Below are 21,321 nucleotides of genomic sequence, written 5' to 3' on the forward strand. Positions count from 1 at the left end.
TGCACTGTGACCCCCTTCTAATGACAAAAAATTACTACGTGACTGTGCTGAACCCTGAGGCCACAGGAGCCAGGGGGCAGGCCAAAGCCCAAACCCCACTGCAGGGCTTGCAGACTGAGCCCTTCCACACAGGGCTATAGTCAAAGACTGAGCCATGCTGCCCAGGGCTTCAGGGCCAAGCTGTGAGGCTCAGCCAGTCTAATGCCAGCCCTGATGACCCCACTAAATCAGGGTAGTGACCACTTTGGTGTCCTGCCCAGAGTCTGAGAACCACTGCTCCAGTCCCACAACCACCACCACCATCTCTCCCTTTGCTCCCCAGTGCAGTTCTTCTCAGGTTTCTCTTCCTTTCCCCCTTCACACAGGTGAGCCACAGCAGCTCCTTAGCCGAAAGAATCAGGAAGATATTTCTCTTCCTGTCTGCTCCGAGGCATCCTCCCCATGACTTTGTCAAAGCAGCAGCCCCCAGCATTGTCTTCACAGAGGGTGGACAAGGGAAAACACAGTCTCAAATGGAAAAGTTTGAAAGAACTATCCACATCACTGGGGCTCAGTACACAGCCTCTACTCTGTACAGTTGTGAGGGGTGCACCTCGCGCACTGCCTACCAGTAGGGACACAAGCACAGGAGTTTGGGTTATCTACTATGTATTTCAGAAAGTTTGTCTGTCTGTGTCTTTCTGTTCAAGAACTCCTCCTCAACTGTAAGAGCTAGGACCTCCAAAGTTGGTACGCAGCTTCCTCTTACCATAACTTAAAGCAAGGCCAGGGTTTGTGGTGTCAGAAAAACGGGATATGCCTGGAATGGGATTGCTTCTCAAAACTACACAGAAAAGAGACAGACTCACCAGACAAGTGAAAGTGTTTAATTGGGGGTGTCTTCTCCACCCATCTAGGACTGGCCCAGCCCTGAGCATCCCACTCCCCGGCCACATTTTAGGGCCAGCGGGGGAGGGTTTGAAGTCTCCCTCATCCCAGATTTGGATGGGAACGTCTGTTTCCCTTCTCCAGGGAGCGAGGGGAAAGTGCACAGTTTACTGCATTCCTCACTCTGGCTGACCTGGACCTGCCCCAGCTAGAACACATGCACCCGTCCCCTGACTGTGCCCACTGGAACTGCAGTGGCCATGGAGAGGGGTTTCTTGCCTGGCCCCAAGCTGCTGCAGTGAGAGAGAGCCGAGGCAGTCCTCTCTCCCTGGGGCAGACTGCCCACTGAGTCCCTCACCCCAGAGCAATGATTTAAATGAAGCATGGACATTTTCATTTTATTTTCCCAAAACACCAAAAATGGAGTTTAGGACCCGGATAAATATTCTAGTCTTCAATATTAATTAAGTCAGATACAATATTCCCTCTGATCTTTTCCATACATGTGCGGATTTTTTTCCATCCATCTGCAGAATAAATTTTTCTATGTGCACCCCGTCATGTGCAAATGTGCACCATGAGTAGAAACATATTTTCTGGGTGTTCTGCTAATCAGTTGGGTGGCATCTGGATCTGTCTTGAGTGGCCACACAAGTGAACAGCTTATGGGGAAAAAGTGGAGCTAACCCTTTAATTAGTAAGAAAGCTCCAAAATATTCCACAATACAGAGCAGAAACAAAAAGACTTTCTCTATATTTGAAGACAAAGGATCCCAACACTTTGGCCAGTAGTGGACTATCAGTGACAGTACAGAAATAAAAATTAATCACATAAATACTCTCTTAGGAATCCTTTGGGGTGCACCTACATAGCAGCGTTATTTCGTAATAACATCTGATATTCCGAAATAACTATGCTAGTGACTACACAGCAAGCCCGTTATTTCCAAATAATTTCAAAATAACGGGCAGCTTATTTTGGCATTTGTAAACCTTATTCCACAAGGAATAACGCCTCTTCTGAAATAGTTATTTCAAAATAGCAGTATTGTGGATGCTCCATCGCTGATATTTAGAAATAGCTCCTTCACCAGGCCATTCAAAGTAATTACTCCCCAGTGCTTCCTGGGACTCTAAGTCAAGGTAGTGTGTCCACATTAGGGGAGCTTGCTTTGGACTAATTTCCAGGCTTCCCTGTAGTGTAGACGTGCTATTTTGAAATAAGCTATTTCGGAGTATTTCTTCCAGAATAGCTTATTCCGAAATAATCATGCAATGTAGACATAGCCTTGCCATCTCAGGCAGAGAGGTAGGATAGAAGCTAGCTTGGGATTCAGAAAATCCAGGGTCATGTCCAGACTCTGTCACAGACTTCCTGTGTGACCTTCAGCAGGTCAGTCTTGCTGTGCCTCAGTGCCCCGTCTGTACAATGGGGATAAAGGCACGGCCCTACCTGACCGAGGAGTTGGGAGGACCAATTCTTTGAAGCCTGTGAGGTTCTTAGCTATTATGATGATAGGGATCATTAATGTCTGTGATACAGTTATGGACATAAGAACACTATGAAACAACTAGTGTGAGAGAAGGCAACTCCTCCTTCTTTGAAGTGGAGAGGAGGTGCCTACCACACTCCTAATAATAATATCCAGCTCTTATGGATTACCTTTTATGAGTAGATCGGAAGCTCATACTGGGAAAAAATAAGACTCATTGAGTTATTTAAAAAAGCTTGGTATGTGCAGCAATGCTGGTCACATGCCAAACAAGTAAACCCCTTGCTCACAATTTATACATGGACACCACTGTTGGATGCAACATTTAGTACCCTGCAAGCTCACCTGTGTGGGGTTTGATTTGCAAAAGTGCTCCATTGACTTGAAGAGAAGTAGACTGACCAAGGCAGCTCTAGACAGAAGGTAGATCTCCTATCTCCCATGAGGAATTCCAACATTTTGCGCACTAGGAACACCCATCCAGTGTGGGAAACACCAAGTTCCTTCCAGGTTATGGTGGCCACTCATAGCTCTATAGCAACAGCAGAGTGTGACTGGTAGGTTCTAATAAGATGCTCAAGCTGACTATGGCAGGTCTGCACACAAAGTGTGTGTGGACACTCTGGTGGCAGTAGGATCATCCATGGAACCAGGCACAGCCATACAGAAGTCTGCTTGGACCTAATTTTTAGGCCAGACTTAGACCCAAGCCCGACAAATCCAACCCAACTTCATTCTTTCCCCTGTGAACTTTGGTAACCTCCTGCCTACAGAGTTGGCATGGAAACGGCCACATTTCCTGCTCATTTTCCAGTTCTTTCCCTATTTGACCCATACCCAATATCTACAGCCCAGTCCCAGGGCTTAACAGCCATAATGCATTCCCTTTAGTATGATGAAGGGCTATGAAATATTCAGCCCCTTAGAGCCCCTTTTTGCAGGAAACTCATGCCTTGATAAGATCAGCCTATGACCATGCATCCTTAAGCCCTCAAAATATGGTCTAAGCTCTCACATGACTTCAGATCAACTTAAATAGCTCCCTGCTCCCACCCAGGAGTGAATTGTTTGAAGAGCAAATGGGATTTAATTTAATTTCATTTAAATTACTGGAGGAAAAATGTAACAGGACACCAGCGAATGAGAGTTGCTGCAATTTTCATCAAAAGGCTTAAGGGAAGAGATGGATGAAGCAGGGACACAGAGAAAAAGTCACTTTATCGAGAGTGTCCCAGAACAGGAAAGGAGTAAACACAAAAGAAATGAAGAACTTAGCCTCCCTTTTTCTGGTCTGCTGTACGACTGTTAAGATATTAGGTGGAACTCATACAGCTGTATCAACAGGAAGATGGATTCTGGAGTCCAAACCATGTTTTTTAAATTGTCTTTGACTTTCTCCCTTTAAAAATATGAGCTATGGAGATTTAAAACAGAGATATTCAACAGGAAACTTAGCAGCAATACTGGCTGTGCTGGAGGCTGCCCTGAGGGGGTGGAGGGCAAGGGTCAGAGTTGTGGCTTTTGGCCTCTATTCACCAGCGCTGGATTCTGTTTTCTAGATCTTAACTAAGAAAAAAAATCATTGTAGCCGTCAGGCAAAGCCACTATGGGAATTTACTGGCCTGGCACTGGACACCAGGGGCCCAGCACTAGCAGCGACTAGAGACCTAGTACTCCTCTGTTGGCTCCCCATCACATTCTGTAAGGTGCCGTTTGAATGTTTCCCATTTCCCAGGAAGGAGAAGGGAAAAGGTCGCTCAGCTCCTTACAGGATGAATGTTGTTTTGGTGCACTATGGAAGATTTGGATTAGAGTCAGACATGCTAATACTATGCCACGGGTAGAGTCTGTGTAACCCATACACCTTCTGGATGTAGTTCACTGTCCCATCCCATGGCACTTAGACCACTTACTGAGAAAAAGAATGCATGTCCTTTACAGCCTTAGCTGAGAGTCAGCTGGCTTTTAGCTCAAGCTGTAGAGGCTCCAGGTTCAGTGCCATCTGTCAGCGTTACACAAATCAAACAAAAATCTTATTCAAAATAAAAGTTACCCCTCTCACCCTTTACCAAAACTCCTTAAGACTCTGATCTGTCCCCCTCTGCCCAGCTCCACCCAATGTCTTGTTTTGATATTTACTCCCTGCAATGAGCTTCCATTAACTTCCCAAAAAGATTATTTACATTCAGGTTATCCTTATATGCAATTCACCAGCTGTTAAAGTAAAAACTTCAGCTTTTCTGTTGGAAATTACTTGGTGGTCCAATCATAAGTAATGCTCCTTGTATAATTGTACAGAGGGTAATTACTCCCTGTTCCTTTAAAGCTGACACATTCCAGGAAAATTTTAGGGAAAGGCAAGAGACGTACTAGGCTGCTGTTGGATTTATCACGAAGGCAGCATCGACTTTGGGTTTTCACTCTCTGTTGCGTGGCACTTTGAATCTATTTCCCATCCACCCTTGCCAGGAGAAGAAATTGTTTTTCAAAGGATCAATATTAAAATTAGATTAATTTTAACAAGTTAAAAATATTACCTCTCTCTCATGGTCACAATTTGAGATTTCAAAGTCATTACAAATCAGGGGAGTTTTGTGTTTGCCTTCATGGGAGTAGGATCTGACCCCCCCGTTAGCTGAGTGCACAGTCATTGTGCACAACAACAGATGTTGGTATCTGAATGAGGAGAGAGTAGGAGTCTGGAGGTGACAGTAAGCAGGTATGTGCTGGTGTGCAGCTCCGGCAAGAGCTGGCTGAGCTGCAGCAAAAGCCAGAAGGGAGCTACTGAAAGTGCTGACAGGGGCCCGGGTTGCAACAGGACTGTACCTGTAAGAAATGTTAAGTTACTTTCACTGCTGCCGTATTCCCACTTTGTAGTGCGCCCTTCGACAAAACAACCTCTCCTTGCCTCAGTTTATGCATCTTTAAGACAGATTTTGAGCTGTAGCCTGTTGGCCTTACCTAGGCAAGTAGCACAGCTGCCAGCTTGGGAGGTTTCATCACAAACCATCTTTAATTCTTAGAGACTCCAGGACAATCCTGGAAGATTAGCAACCCTGGCAGGTAGCCCCACCGAATCTAATTCACTGAGTAAGATAAGCAGGATTTGGCCATTAAGAAAAGCTACCTTCTGTATTTGCCATGAAGATTAAACAAGGTTTGCTAACATCCTATGTAAATCCAGATTATTATCCTGCCAGCAAAAAGCAGACACACTTTCCCAGTAAGTAATTGTGGTGCTTAAAGGTCAAAGCTCCCCCATCACTGCTGAGACAGAATCACAGTCTCCAAATCCAGGCCATTCACACAGCTCTCTCCAAATTCCCAGTGCAAGGGTCAACATGATACTATTCCCCCTGCCCTCAACAGACAAGACTCAGTAGTGAGCCTCTGTGTGGGGCAATGATCATCGGTTTGGTGGTTGTAGAGGGCGTGGAGTTATATAATAAAAAGAAATAAATAAATGAAGTAGGTGAAGAGTCAATGGGGAGACAGAACAGTCTGTTCCTGAATAGCTGGCACAGAAACAGCAGAGGAACACACTCAGACACTGGGAAAGAGGGGACTAAGCAGAGGCCAAATGAGGCTGTCAAGCCATCTTCGCTTTCAGATCCAAAGGCACAGGACAAACCCTATTCCAGAGCTGTTTTGAATTTGGATCCTATTTCTGTGGGCTTCCAAACAAATGAAAGTTGACACATCGAGGGGAAAAAGCAAAACTGCATACGATTTAAAGGCTAATCTACAGCTTCTGGGACAACACTGTTGCTTTCTGATTAAATGCAATGGAAACTAGTTACACCCGCTGCAATAAATTCATGGCAAAGGAACAAAGTTGGAAAGTTACAAACAGCACTGGAGACCTGATCCCACTACCAATGAAACCAATGGAAACAGAACTGAAGTGTGGTGTATAAATAAAAACATGCCAGATATCAGCCTGTAATAAGAAGGCGAGGGCACCAAAATGAAGTTCAAGCTAGACAAGGAGGATATTTGCCTTCTAGGAGTCTGTGCCAGAATGATCTGAAAAAGCGACTAATATATACCAAAATGCTTAATATTTTTATTAGTGTCTTCTCATTGGGGGCATTCAAATCACTTTATAAACATTTTCTAGGTTTGTCATTCTTAACTTTGAAGGAGGATGTTTAAATATCCCTATTTTACAAATGGGGAAACCAACGCACAGAGAAGTGAAGTCTGATAAGATGTCTGTTACAGAACCTAGATTTCTCACTCTTATGCCTTACCCACAGTACCAGCCTTCCTCCCACACAATCAATACGCTAGGTTGCCGAGTTCTACTAGTGGTAGAAAATAGAGCCACTCAGTTAATCCTCACATACGTTATGTGCAGAACAATGACAAAGATGCTTTCTTTTTTGCATCTTGTAAACAAGCAGCATAGGAGAGTCTGAATGGTGAAGGGATTAGAGCTTTCAGCACCACAACACTGGTTCAAAGCCAACACAAATTGGCAACAACAAAAAGTTTACACCCTGGTGGTTGTGTGAAATGGGTTTTTTTTGGTGTGAAGCAGGGGTGTTTTAGTCCATTTCCTGTTAAACATGTGCTCCCCTAGTCTGCACAATATCTAAACACAAGGGGGCGGTACTGAGGCAGGAATGCCAGCAGGGGTCAAAGGTTTGGGATGAAGTCCTCTCCCAGTACAGGAGGTACTCGGATGTTATGGTGATGCTCATGGCATAAAACCCAAGGGCCAGGAAGAGTTCCACTGAGTTCAAAGAACCAGTGTTGATTTACAGCAGGTGAGGACCTGGTGTTACATGGACCGGTGGGTCACATAGATTAACTATGCGGTGAACAAAGGCCTCCTGACTATTACACTGGCACATCATGTACTCTCAAACTTTCCCCAAGGAACAGTCAAGCCACGCTGGCTGCCTATTCTTTTGTCCTGGCCTAGTAAAACTGCTCAGTGTTTGTGTGACTGAGATTTTTCTTTCTGAACACGGCACTGTATTGTATAATTGGCTATGGCTGTCTGTAGCCAACAGCATTTCATGTTGCAGCCACAATTATAAATAGAGTGTCTATCTACCAGTACAGTCAATATTTGATTGTACAACATTTAAACACACGGGGGCAGTATTGAGGTAGGAACAACAAAATGCTGAATTGTTTCTTCCCAGCTAACAATTTACAGTAGCCGTGGATAACCTGGGGTCTGTGGGCCACATGTGGCCATCTGAGTTCTATGTGTAGCTTGAGAGACATTGGCGACTCAGCATGTGGGCAACAGTAAACAGATTTTGTTGGTTTCTGTCCACATAGGAAAAAAACTATCTGGTATTACTAAAGCGATACACACGAAGCAAGGGCACGTGAAGTGAGGAGTGTGTTGACTGCACACAACGCTGATAGTGAAAACCGTCTGCTCTCTCTGCATCCGATCAAAGCCCTGCTATGGTTCAATTGGCACAACCCACAAATTCTACATACACAAGCACATTTAGCAAAACTGCCCTATCCTGGGAGACGGTGTTGGTTACGACACTGACATGGAGGACCATTTATGCGACCCACTCACTAGCTTAGGATGCTCATCACAATTTTATAGGCTAAGGCTTGAGCTTCCCACAAAAATTGTACAAGTATAACTATGTTGAGGGGTGCGACCTTCTATTGAAGTATTTATACCAGTACAACTCCTGTGGAGGATATGGTTATACCTGTATATTGCATTGCCCTTCCCATATGGAAATAAAATGCCAGCATAAACACCTTTCTACTGATACCAATGGAGTACACACTGGGGTGGGGGTTTGAATTGCTTTAACGATCCCAGTACAGATAAAGTGGCACAACTTTCTAGCATAGACAAGGTTTTAGGGGAAAATCAAGAGAGATTTTGATTGTAAAGCCTGCATGTTCCTTTCATTCGTCTAATGAAATGCTTCAGCTTCACTCAGCAAGAACACAGAGCTTTGCATGTCAGAATGACATCACGGAAAGGATTCTGATCCACCGCAAAACACACACGACCAAAATGAAGTAATGAATGGTGACTTTGCTGAAACGCACTCGGCTACATTTTAGGTTGACATAGAGGCCTTTTTCAACATCTCTTCTCAATAAACAGCTCACCTGAGAAAAGAAGAAATTTTCCTAGCTGAATCTGAACCTAGATGTGTATCATGTACACATCACAGACTCAGAGGTCATTCTAGGTTCAGAGGCGTCCTTGAACTTAGAGATGGGCAAGAATTCAACAGCCTGGTGGAACAGCTGGGAATTTCCCAGCTCACTGTGGAGGGGAGACTGCTGCAAGAATTAGATACAGACTCGGGGATTATTTTTTGTTTGGGTGAGGCACAAAGAAAAAATCCCCTTTCACTGCCTGCGCACCAATTTCTCATGCCCACAGACCCATAGAAAAAACCCTATAGAACATGCAGGGTATTGCTCTAAAAGCCAGTGAAAACTAATAGAGAATGAGCTTCTTAAATCATCCTAGAGCTCTGAACAGCAGGGATGTCATTCTAGATTCAATTACACAGGACTTTCCCTGAAGGTTTCTGGGTCTTTCAAGAGTGAAGAGGAGGAAGATGCTGCTACAAAAATGGCTGAACAGACGTCTTTCCATGTATGCAGGGTCTGTCTATGACATGCCCAGAGACTGAGTTATGATCCAGTGAGCCATGGCACTGGAAAAAATTTATAGGGGGTATGGAGGTGAAAGCCATCGAACCAAACTGTAAACCTTCTATATGATGGAAACTATTTCAAGATGAGGGATAGGGGCAGCCTGGTGTATGCCCAACACCTGTTGTTCCCGTACCCCTCATATGATCTGGCTTTGGGTGACTATCCAAACCCTCAATAACAAGTACAGGTTGAACCTCTCCATCCCGCATCCTCAGGACCTGACCAATGCCAAACCAGAGAATTTGCTGAACCACGGTGGTGGTGGTGGGGGGGTCAATATTATTTAACAGTATTAGCAACACTTCCACTGCTTACTGGGCTTTTAGAAGATAGTTAAAGGTAAATTAGAGCTAAACAACAGCACGGAATGCTGAAAGTCAGGACTGGTGGCTGTAAACAAGTTTTATGGGACCACGGGAAACTTGGCCACACCGATGGTAAATAGATATTTGGCTAACTAAAATCATGCTGTACCATGGATCTCGCTGGACCAGACAGATTCAAGCTGTTGTTCATTTCCAGGAAGTTTGCTGGCAGTGCCTATATCTCACCTGTTAATGGCCAAACTCTGATTAATGGAATAGGGATATTTTCCTAGCTGATTTTCCACCACTTAACTCATAAAAGTGGAAACCACTAAGTTTAAAGTGTAGTACGTTGGAAGACTAAGCACTGTAGCACTGGCTGAAATGTTGTATTGTAGACCTTCCTTGCAGCAGCTAAAATTCCACAGCTGTTACTCTGTCAAACCTGGACCTCTCCCCGCCCCCCCCCCCCCCCACAGCCAGCCAAGCATATGTACCAGCTTTCTTGACAGCACTTAATTTTTCCCATATGAATTCTGATTTTTCTGCCAGTTTATCAAACCAAAAAGTCAGCCTAGAGAGTGTAGAAAACTCAGTGCTGTAGCAAATCTGTTTTTGCCAATGACAATATAAACTCAAGATAACTAATTAATTATAGTTTATATCCAGCAGGATTTTAAGAGGATTTAAAGACAGACTCAGAACAAGAAGTTACCATCTCACTCAAAATAGCCAATCTACTATATAAATTTAGAGAGTTTGTCTGTTTGATCAAGAACTTTTCCTAAGAGGTAAGAGATAGAACCACCAAATTTGGTATACAGCTTTCTCTTATAATAACGTAAAGCAACGTAAGGGTTTGGCTGTGCCAGCAAAAATGGGATGTGTTTGGAATGGGATTGCTTCTCATAAAAAAGAGAATCACCAAATCAAGTACACCCATCAACATTGACATATCCAAGCAAATGTTGAAAAAGACTGAACAAAGATGAACCAGAAAAATAGAATGAATCTGGAATAGAATTGCTTCTCAATAAAGCTTAAAGAAAAGAGATAAAATGGAGAAATTTGTAGTAGTGCTCTGTTTTGGCACAGCTAAAAATCAATGCGTAAGATTTTAAGACTAGAAAACCATGCTATTGGAAACTAAAATTGATTATAGCCCTTTTTTTTGTTAAAACATAGCAAATAAGAGTTTATAGGGATGAAGGAAAAAAGTGGAATTCTCATTTAAAATTTTTACTAAAATTAACTTCATAAAAATAACTTTTTTTGAAAAAATAGAATCATGTCAATAAATCATGTACATTTTCTTTTTATTTGAAAAGATAAATTGAGTTAAGTACCCAAGCAAGCCTGGGTAAATCTTCTAGTATTTTAATAAATATGTGACAACCTAGTATATCATGGCTGTAATAATGCCAAAAGCAAAGGCCTCTTAGAACATTTCAGCGACACTGGTTTTCCAATTCTGATTCTCCTGCAGTAAATGTAGACTACTCCACCATTTAAGGTGAAGGAGACATCTGAGCAGTTCCCCAACCTCCCTATGTTCTGGGCCCCCCTTTTTACTGAGAATGGAGTTTTGTGAGACCATGAAAGGAGCACTTGTATTTGAAAACATGGTATAGAACATAAAGGAATCGAGACTTTACACAAAACAGAAAATGGAGTCTGATTTGATGGTGCAATTGCTAGAAAGGGAAAAATGCTGTCTCACACACATAACTCATTAAAAAGTTGCTACATTTTAATCTAGAGCATCCTTCTGAGTCATTCAGTGCAATGTATGTCAAAATTGTTTAGTCTGTTTGGATTGTAACAGTCCTGATAACAAGGAACATTTTTTTTAAACATAACAACATGTGACATTTCAGTAGGGTAGCTGTGTTAGTCTGTAATTGAAAAACAAACAAACTGGAACAATGAATAGTCCTGCAGCACCTTAAAGACTAACAAAAAATGTAGGTGGTATCATGAGCTTTCGTGGGCACAACCCACTACTTCAGACGAATAGGGTTTAAGGGATCCAGGTTCCAAATAAATAGCAGAGAAAGAGGATGGAAGGGGAGGGAAAGGAAAGGAGAAAAAAATGGGAAGAGAATAGTCAAGAGTGTTGATGCTAAATGAAGCTGATGGAGTGGGTTCTAGGTACTTTTAGGTACCTGGTGTTTGGATTTTTATGTCATTAGGACATGGAATGTAGCAGATAATCCAGTTAAGGTCTTTATTTAAACATCTATTATAGGTATCAAACTTGTAAATGAAATTAAGTTCTACAGCTTCCCTTTCAAGCTGTTTTTTTTAAAATTGGCTTGTAATAATAGGGAAACTTTGAGATCCATTCATGAGTGCCCGGGCAAGTTAAAATGTTCCCCAAACAGGTTTCTGTGTGTAAGTAATTTATTAAATTCGGTAAATACAGTATGCAGTAGTCTTTTACATTTAAATATAAGGGTACGTCGAGACTACATGGCTCCGTCGACATAGCCATGTAAAGTGGTTTACTTGGCATAGTCAAAGAAGTGGGGATTTAAATAATCCCTGCTTCATTAAAATAAAAATGGCCACCACGCTGTGCCAACGATCAGCTGATCTGGCACAGCGCAGCAGTCTAGACGCTGTGCGGTCGACAAGAGAAGCCTTTGTTGACCGCTCCGGTATGCCTCGTGAAATGTCGACAGAGCCATGTAGTCTAGATGTACCCTAACTGAGTATCTGGGTAAAGTTAGTTTGATCGTTATAGATTTCTGTAGTTGGGGGAACAAAGTCAATAATTCTTGTCCAGTCTGGTTTCTTAGTCTGAGATGTATGGCTTCCAAGAAAATGAAGACAAACCTGATCTAAAATACTTGTCATCATTCAGTGAAAGGCGGGAGCAGAAGTTTGACACAATAAATGAGTCAAAGCATTCCAGGTGCTATAAACTTTGAACACTTGACCATAAATTGCACTGGATTAGTCGGCCATATACCCCCCCGCCCCCCAGTCACTGAATGGGTGTAAATCATTTTCTCTTATGACTTTTCCAAAACGATAAAGCTCTTAGGTTAAAAACCAGGCACATGGACTCTTCTGGCTGCATGCAGCTCAGGGCAGCACTGGGAGACATCAGGTGCTATGCTGACTCCATCCCGGATGCACTCAAGATCCTGTAGGTTTTTGCACAAACCTCTGGAGTCTCTTCTTGGCCTTGCCACAAGACATCTTATGGGACATGAACTATAGGCTTCCTCCCCCATTCATCTCCCATTTTCATTCTCCTTCTAGGGCTATGTCTAGACTTCAGGGTTGGTTTAAAAAAAAAAAAAAAAAAAAAAAAAAAAAAGAAGTGGCCTGCATTTAGACTGCTGCTGCGTTCTTTCGAAATTAAATCGAAAGAACACGGCAGTTTTTTCAACAGCGGTAAGCCTCATTTTACGAGGAAGAATGCCAGATTGCCTGGGTGCTCTCTTTCAAAAAAGTGGATCGCTCTTTTGAAAAAAGTTGTAGCTGTCTAGACCAGTGTTTCTCAAACTGTGCTCTGCGGAGCCCGAGGGCTTCATGAGACATCTCCAGGGGCTCTGTGAGGTTGACAAACTGGAAACATCGATAGGTACAACACATACAATCAGTGGACCGCTGGGGCGCCGCATAAATTTTTACGCATATAAAGGGCTCCGGAGCCCAAAAAGTTTGAGAACCGCTGGTCTAGATGATATCTTTCAAGAGAAGCTTTCTTGAAAGATTCTTTCGAAAAAGCTTCTTTCAAAAGACGCGTGTTGTCTAGATGTACCCTAGGTTACCTATAATGACAGACTGTAGCCAGACATGAACCCCATCTTGTTTCCCCCCCTCCCCCAGAGAGCAAGACAAAGGCAGTCAGCCTTTGATGCCCTGGGAACGCAGGAGTGCTGCCTGTCCCTGACTCTACCATAAACAGAAACCAGACAGTAAATGGGCTAGCTGACGACCCGGGGCCTCCCGTCGCCCTGATGGCTAGTACCAGTAATTGACATGCCTGCACTGTCCCAGAAGAAGAATCTTTGCCCATCATATACCAGAGGTGCCCATTGTATGCATTTTCCCAGGTGTGAATTATGCTTTGCACCCTTTGTGGGAAACTTGGTGTTCAAAGCCATTTTTCCTAATTGGCCACTTGAGACCAGGAAGAAGCCTACGTGACCCAAGGGGTATAAAGAGGGTTTAGTAGCCCACCCCATTTGAGCTCCAATCATCTATACCTGCTGGCATGTATTGACTGTCTCCCGAGGTCTGTGGGACACCCAACCTCGCCCTATTTCTTCCCGAGGGATTGAGAGAAAGACGCTGGCCACACCAAGTCTGGAACGCAGAGGTGAGAATATATACCTGCTGTGTGTCTATTTGCATGCATTTAATAAGATCTCAGAGAATCAAAGGGGTTTCATGGTACCTATAAATGACTTATTAGTGTAATTTCTGTTCTGTCCTTTGTAGTGGCTGTGTTATCTGTAACACAGCAGTAGCATTTAACAACTAAGTTTACCCTGTAACAATAAAATAGTAACTGTTTAAGCTTTAACCTGACTCCTTCAGTTGCTGTAACAGAACCAGGCACAATTTAAAAGAACTTCAGCCGGTCTTAAGGGACAGATATAGGGAGAGCTTGGGCGTTTGGATTTGTGTCACTCCCAGGTGGCAGATCCGTTGGGGGCACTCCTCAGCCTCCCCCAGGCTGCCCGCTGCGAAGGAATCATGGATTCTAGCAGCTAAAATCTGAAGTGTAATAAGCTCTCCCTGTAAACTTATTGGGGCGCCCGTCAACCTCTTCCAGGTTGCCCACTGCAAGGGACCCCGGTCTCAGCAGTTGAAGTCTCGGGTGTATAGTATACACACACACACCACTCACTGCCCTGACCGTCGACTGACACAGACCCAGACTAACAGAAGAGTAGCTGTCTTGCGAACTAATGTAGGGAGCTATTAAGAGGGGGGACTGATGTACAAATGACCACACAGGGCTGCAATGTGCTCACAACCCACGTATTCAAAATTCAGTATTTGGGTTTTGTTGCAAAGCTTATTCTTAATGGCACTTATCTTTGGCAGCCATTCTAGGCTCAGCAATCCCATCCCCTCTAGACTCATACGGACAGTTCACACACACAAGGTCTCTCTCCCTCCCCCACACCTGGGACAGAACTAGCAAGGAGCGAAGTCACCCCAGGGTATTGCAGCAATGGCTCATAAGTCCCATCTAACAGGAGAGCTTTATCAGTCAACCCTTGCTGGGTTACCATTCAGACCCTTCATTTTTACTTTTAAGTTAAACCCCCAGGGAGTGTGGGGGCAGGGAGCCAGCCGTACTCTAAAGCAGCAGGGGGAGTCTCTCAGGAGACCTGCATTATAAACCCCATTACTGGGGGAAAAGAGGATATTGTCCAGGGGGCCTGCAATTCTAAAGGGCTTGGGGCTCCCAGTGCTGCTACTGCACAGCAGTGCCACGTTCCAGAACCCTGCGCAATGTGCTTTGGCTCACAGGGCTGGTGGGGAGGGAGGGTACAGTGCAGTCCAGGTGGTGCTGGGATGTGGTTGCCCCCATCCCATTCCTTCAGCCTGAGGTTCTGCCCTTCTGGGAGCACAGAGCTGGCCCCTCTCCCACACTGCTCAGGGCTATTCTGTCAGCCTCCTGGATCTGACCACACTGGTGCTTGTGTCAATGTAACGTCTATCACTTAGGGGTGTGACGTATTCACACCAGAGTGACATAAATGACCCCTGACACAGGCTGTAGCTTAGACAGAGCCTAAATCCAAAGCAATAAACAGGACGCAGATCATAGGTACAGCCCCTACCACAAACTGATGGTCCTTGACAAAATATCAGTGGAGTGAATGTGGCAAGTCAAACTGTCCTCACTTTGAATATCCACTCCACAGGATTATCCATGCCCCAGGAACTAGCAGGTTGTAAGCTCTAAATACAACATTATTAGTGACCAAACCCAAGTTCTACTCCTAACATCTCTGTTTTGCCAAATACCTGGAAATCATGAAATGTTTAAAATATTAGACAAATTGCCAGTGGAAAAAGAATCCTTTTTTTTTTTTTTTTTTGGTTCAAGATTGGTCAAAATGTGGTTTCCTTTGGAGAAAGAGTCCAAGAAATTACAATCAGTTTTTCCAGTCACCGATTCCAAATATTTTACAAATGAAAAGTTTTGGACCCAAACCTGTGGTGGTAAATCATATAAAAAAAAAAAGAGAGAAGGAAAAGCTACACTTTACTCTTCTCAAGCCATCCCACCCACCGTTCTAAGGCAGCCCGTAGCTCAGATCAGTGGCAAAGATTATGAAGATCTAGAGATAATGAAGAGAGATTTTTCATAGCTATATTGACACACTCAATCCTGCTCCCCACAAAAACCACAGAGCTATTGTTTGCTGGGTGCTGTTTCAGCTGTCCACATCCGTTATAAGTGACAATGACCCCAAATAGTCCATTGTTGTTGCAGCTTGTATAAATGCCTGAGTGTTTAGGAGGCAATAGCACCAATTACTCTTTGCTGTGGGACCCATTTACCAACGGGATTTAAGAAAGGAAGCCCAAGCGCACAGCCCCCTGCTGTTGACATGGTGGGGACATGCATACAATCAACTGCAAGAATCACACACAATTGCTCACCAACCACTAAACATCTCCAGCAAGCTCCCTTCTAACATTCCAACCCTCTAAGCAATGTCAGAGAGCTTCCGCCCTGCCCCGTCCCCCAATGTTGATTGCTTTATTTCTCCATATGCAGGGAACCCGTCCCCTCCCCAACATTACTCTGCTCTGGGCCCAAGACAGGAAATAGTCCATCCTGGAGGAATGACAAAATTCAAATCTCATGTCCCACCAGGGCTAGATGTGGGAAAAAGGTGGGCTCTTGGTGTCCCAGGGACCACAGCACTTGCTTCCAGCACTGAAAAGGCTCAAGTTATCATACTTCAAAGTCCCACCATGATAAGTCCCACTTTCAAAAAGCGACAGACCCCTATTACATGCATCAGTTTCAATGAAAGTAAATGGGACCTGGGAGGCTACATAGCTATGGTACTTTCTGAAGTTTTACCGTATGTCTAGAACAGTGGTTCTCCAAGGGTGGTCCACGGACTGTCCTGCGGGTAGGTCGCGGGCTTGGAGCTTTCCCCTTTACCCCACAGCAGGGAGTCCGTGCTGGTGCTCCAGTTCCATACACAAAACCCATGAGTTTGGAGCACCAGCAATAGCTTCCCCCGCTGCAGAGGGGGAGCCACCCGCTGTGTGGGCCAGATCTGGCTTGTTGAGGAAGGAAGCAGCTCCATGCGCTGCTGCTTCCCCTCCCCCTGGCTGGTGGAATGGCAGCATAGGAATCTGCTTGCCTGGAGGCTTTTCTTGCTGCTCCCATTGGTCAGAATCCCAGCCAATGGGAGCAGCAGATGCATGGAGCAGCTAAGCATCCCCCGTTCCCCTCTTGCCCAGACCCTTAACCCCCATCCTTCTCACACACCCCTCCCACCCAGACCCCCACCCCTGCATCTAGTTTGTCATTATGGGTGGTCGGCTGGTAGTCCACAGGAAGATCTGTGTTGAGCAGGGTGGGCTGCAGGCTAAAAAGTTTGAGAACCACTGGTCTAGAAAAATATCTTAGAAGTTCTAAAGGCAGTCGATTTTCTCTCTCCCTATACAGTTGTACTCCAATTACTGAGAGAGGCTGGTCTTAGAAGTGGAAGGGGGAAGTTATTCCCATTAAAATGCTTAAGACCTCACCAAAACACTTATAAGACGGAGCAGAATGGGATACATTTATAGAATACATCCACTGGGCTTTACACACAACATGCAGGCTATGCCAGTCCTCCTTAAACACACTTCCCCGCATTGCCCAAAGCAAGCAGACAAATGCCGTCTGATTAGGAAGACTAAAAGCAAAAGCCATGCTCACCTTTGGCTGATCCAGGGCACCCTGCTCTTTCCTTTTGAGGCAACAAGTGAGGCCTATGGACAGTCTTCTGTGCTTGGGAACAATGCCGGTGAAATCAATCGGCTGCTGCATGTGGATGCAGTGGTTTGCCCTGCAGGCCTAGGGACTTATATGGAGGTGTCTTGGGGCCAGGACTTACTTGCTTTATGTGCCTTGACAGTTACTGGTAACAATGTACGGAGATCCAGGGTGGTGTGGTGTGAGGACTTCCTTTACATTCATTGAGGGCAGCCTTTCTGGCCTGTGGGTAGTGCAGTCATCCCAAGCCTGTACCAATCAGAACTTTATTGCAACCCCACATCAGCATGTGCTTTCTCCTGTGTTTACATACCACTGCTCTGCACATCAGCTCACCCCTACCATCTCCAGTCTGCCCAACTGTCACCATTAGCTGCTTCCCTAACCTGATCTGACCACGTCCCGTTCCTCTCCAAAGACCTCCATGGACCCCTCTTTAAACACTGCACCACAGTTAATAGTCCTGCAAAACCATCTAGTCCCCTCCCATTTCTTGTGCCTTGTCGGCGATGGAGTGTTGGGAGTCCCACTACACTCCCTACATTATGCCAGGTTGCCCCCTATACACATTAATATCTTCCTTGCCCGTCAACCCCCATTCCTTTTTCATTCAAGGCCTTCTCTGTGGAGGGAGCTCCCAAGAACCAAACTCACTATGGAAGTAGTGCGATTAAAAGGAAGCCCTCACCACTCTGGATTTCCTCATCTTTGATGGGTCTCTCTTTTTGGGTCCCAATCCTGCAATCAGGGCCACATAGTACCCCAAAGGTTATAGCGGAACTCCCCACAGGCACAAGGGTCCACCTGCCTGGATCTGAGTGAAGGAGGAGGGACTTGAATGAAAGGTCTCCTAGCCAGGGACTGGCTTTAATGTTGTGGGCTAATCAGATGCAAATACACTGTCAGCATTCACACGTTCATCACCAACCTGCCCCCAGACTCATGTTGTCTTGGGTTATTTCGTACAGGGCCTTTCAACATCAAGAAAGTAGATTCTAAGAGATTGAAAACGTATAGTCCTCACCTACACCTACTATGAGAATGGGGAGGGAAAATGCCCATTCATGTTATGTCTCTTGCTTATAAGAACAACTTACTTCCCTTAGTCCTGGTCTACACAAGGGCTTTATTTCAAAATATCCCCCCTTAGGTCAAAACAATAAGCAGAGCATCCACACCACCAAGCCCATTATTTCAAAATAACAGGCTGCTTATTTAGAAATGTGTACTTCTGCTTTCCTCAGGGAATAACACTAATTTCAAAATAGCTGAACTATGGATGCTCCAGTGCCACTATTTTGAAATAACTAGTCCCCAGAGTAATTCAAACTAATTACTCCCCAGTGCATCCTGGGGCTTTAAGTCAAGATAGCTCGTCTACATTAATGGAGCCCACATTGGACAAATAGCGAGGCTTCACCCTAGTGTAGACACACTATTTTGATTCAGAGGGGTAGCCGTGTTAGTCTGAATCTGCAAAAGCGGCGAGGAGTCCTATGGCACCTTATAGACTAACTGAAGTGTAGGAGCATAAGCTTTCGTGGGCAAAGACCCACATGCATCTGACGAAGTGGTCTTTGCCCATAAAAGCTTATGCTCCTACACTTCAGTTAGTCTATAAGGTGCCACAGGACTCCTCGCGACTATTTTGATTGTTATTTTGGGAGTTATTAAATTGATTTTAGTTATTTTGAAATAGTATCGTAGTGTAGACATGCTCCTAGATAATTAGGCAAGTAGAATTTTTTGTAAGATGGGCCTCCTATCTATCAATTTATACCATGCTTATCACCTTGGTATCTGGTCTCACACCGGTACATTGAACACACTAGATCAGTGATACTCGGATTCCCCTGTTTCAGGAGCCAAAGTAGAGGTCCGCATTACCCAAGGCGCCACAGGAGTGTGAAGTCATTTTTTCATTTCCTGTAGTACTAATTATATTTCAGTAGTGTGACGGGAAATATTTCATTTTTAGCTCTGTATTATTCTCACAGCAAATAAGTTAATAACTTAGTGCAAGCTGATAACATAGAACATTAGTAACAGCATCCTGATTGGTTCATAACTTGAATGTCATGTGCTGCAAAGAACGACAGGAGGCACAGTCAAGAGCCACTTGCAGCTCACCAGCCTTCATTTCTGTATCTTCCACTAAGTAACGCGCTGCTCTCCCAACCCCCAATTCTGTATTACTAGACTGGAAGATCGAACCCAATTCCAAATGCACCAAGTGGGGTACGGTTATTCCCCCACAGAAGAAAGCGCTTATATCTGAGGGGCTGATTTTCGGAGCAGCAACAGCACTTCGGCGTGACAGTTTCATAAAAAGTTACTCAACCCAAACCTCCATTCCCTGTCCCTTCGCCTTTTCACGGCTCCTCTACAGATTCCCTGCAAGCTCCAAATTCCCTCCCTTCCTGCACCAAGGTTCTAGGTCCTGTTCTTCTGAGTGATGGAAATGAAGAGACAGCATGATGGTTGTGGCATCAACATGCCTAAATACTGCTCTTCTCTCCCCCTCCCAAGAGATGGGTGAGTACTGAGCCCATTAACTCTGTGTCTGGGAGCCTTAATTTTCACCTTTCTATCCACAATTGCGCCTAACCACCCACTCACTTGGGGGATTATACAGCAGCCACCACAAACATGCAAAAGGAACCCCATCATTTTCAGAGAAAAAGCACAAACAGCTACAGGAGGGGAGGGAGCATGCCTGTGCAGGTTGTCCTCACTCTGCATCTACAGATGCTTAAAAAACCAACCCAACATCCGGAGGGATCGGAGCCAGAAATACACAGAGAGTTTTATCCAGGCCCCCTCCTCTGTGCACACCTGTAAATAGAAAGAGCTGCTGAGCAAAGCCATCTCATTCCCTCAATCACTGTCCATCTCTCTCATTGCCAGCTGGGAAGCTTGTGTGAAGCACAGGCTGGACGCTTGTGCCTTTAAACATTTTACACTGCTCTGCAAACTCATTTGATCTCTGCTAGCCGCTCTCCTTCCATCCCCACACTCCTCCAGCAGGGCCTGCCTCCCTTGATCAGTATCTCTCCTGCACTGCTAGGAGCTGCTGCCACGTGTGGTGCGTTCTGACCTGTTGAATTACTCAGCAGGCTGTTCCTCAAATGCTGCTGCTGGACCTCTCTTGGCATGCACCCGTTTTGCTCTTGATTCCCTCAGACTCACTTTCCGCTAAATCTTAGCTCCCAGCTGGCTGCTAACTGATCCAGTTCCCACAGTGATGTTCCACTGGCACATGTAAGCTGTCAGACAGGAATTTATTCACTCTGTGCAGAAGGGTTGAGCAATTTGCATTTGTTGCTGTTTTTCGATCCTTGAAAACTGGTCCTAATTTTGGGGGTGGTGAAAGGTTAGGGTCAGAGGTGCAAATAGGTTCTTTAGATATTTCCCCTCCTGCCTCACCTCACCCTGACACACTCTGATCCTAGCTGCCCATTCGAGATTGGGTGGCTCTTGCCTTTTCCAGCATGCACCAATTTATGAACACTTAAAAGTCCTACACATAATAATTTGCAGAAGACATTTCTGTCCTCCTGTTTGCCGACTCACCTGCAAAATGTTGCTTGCTGCTAGGAGCCAGGGCAGAAGCCACCTCATCACTGGAAACCAGGATTAAATACATTGATTGAACCCAGATTAAGAGCCGTTTTGAACAGAAACACCACTTTAGGAATGAAGAGGAATCCTTAACTGGCAGCCTACCTCCGGCAGATCTGCCTTTTTCTCTTGGCTCTTCAGGGATTTTATTAAAGACAGATCTGACGTCAGGGCAAAGGACAAACCCTGCATTTTTCCTCTGTAGAAACTTTCCCTGCCTTCACGTCGTCTTTTTTTTTTTTTTTTGTCCCCACCTCCTACATTTCACTATATTGCCTTTAGCCAGAGAATTCTTAAAGGGAAAGTTACAATGCAGTGGTGCATCAAGCTATTATTTTAAACCCAGGGTTTAAAAGCTCAGCTTTTATCAATCATTATG

The 21,321-nt window shown here is 44.7% G+C and overlaps 1 protein-coding gene across 1 annotated transcript in view; it reads right to left on the minus strand.

Moving 5' to 3' along the window:
- Positions 1-21,090, minus strand: part of CCN4 (cellular communication network factor 4) — a 60,868-nt gene extending 39,778 nt beyond the window's left edge. Inside the window, exon 1 of the mRNA XM_006123536.5 lies at positions 20,895-21,090. Within this exon, the coding sequence (XP_006123598.1) occupies positions 20,895-20,942 (48 nt within the window). The 5' untranslated portion in view covers positions 20,943-21,090. The remainder of the gene's footprint in view (positions 1-20,894) is intronic.
- Positions 21,091-21,321: the final 231 nt, after the last annotated feature.

Source organism: Pelodiscus sinensis, chromosome 2 (genome assembly GCF_052426305.1).
Source record: "Pelodiscus sinensis isolate ZL-2025 chromosome 2, ASM5242630v1, whole genome shotgun sequence".
Lineage (NCBI taxonomy): Eukaryota > Metazoa > Chordata > Testudines > Trionychidae > Pelodiscus > Pelodiscus sinensis.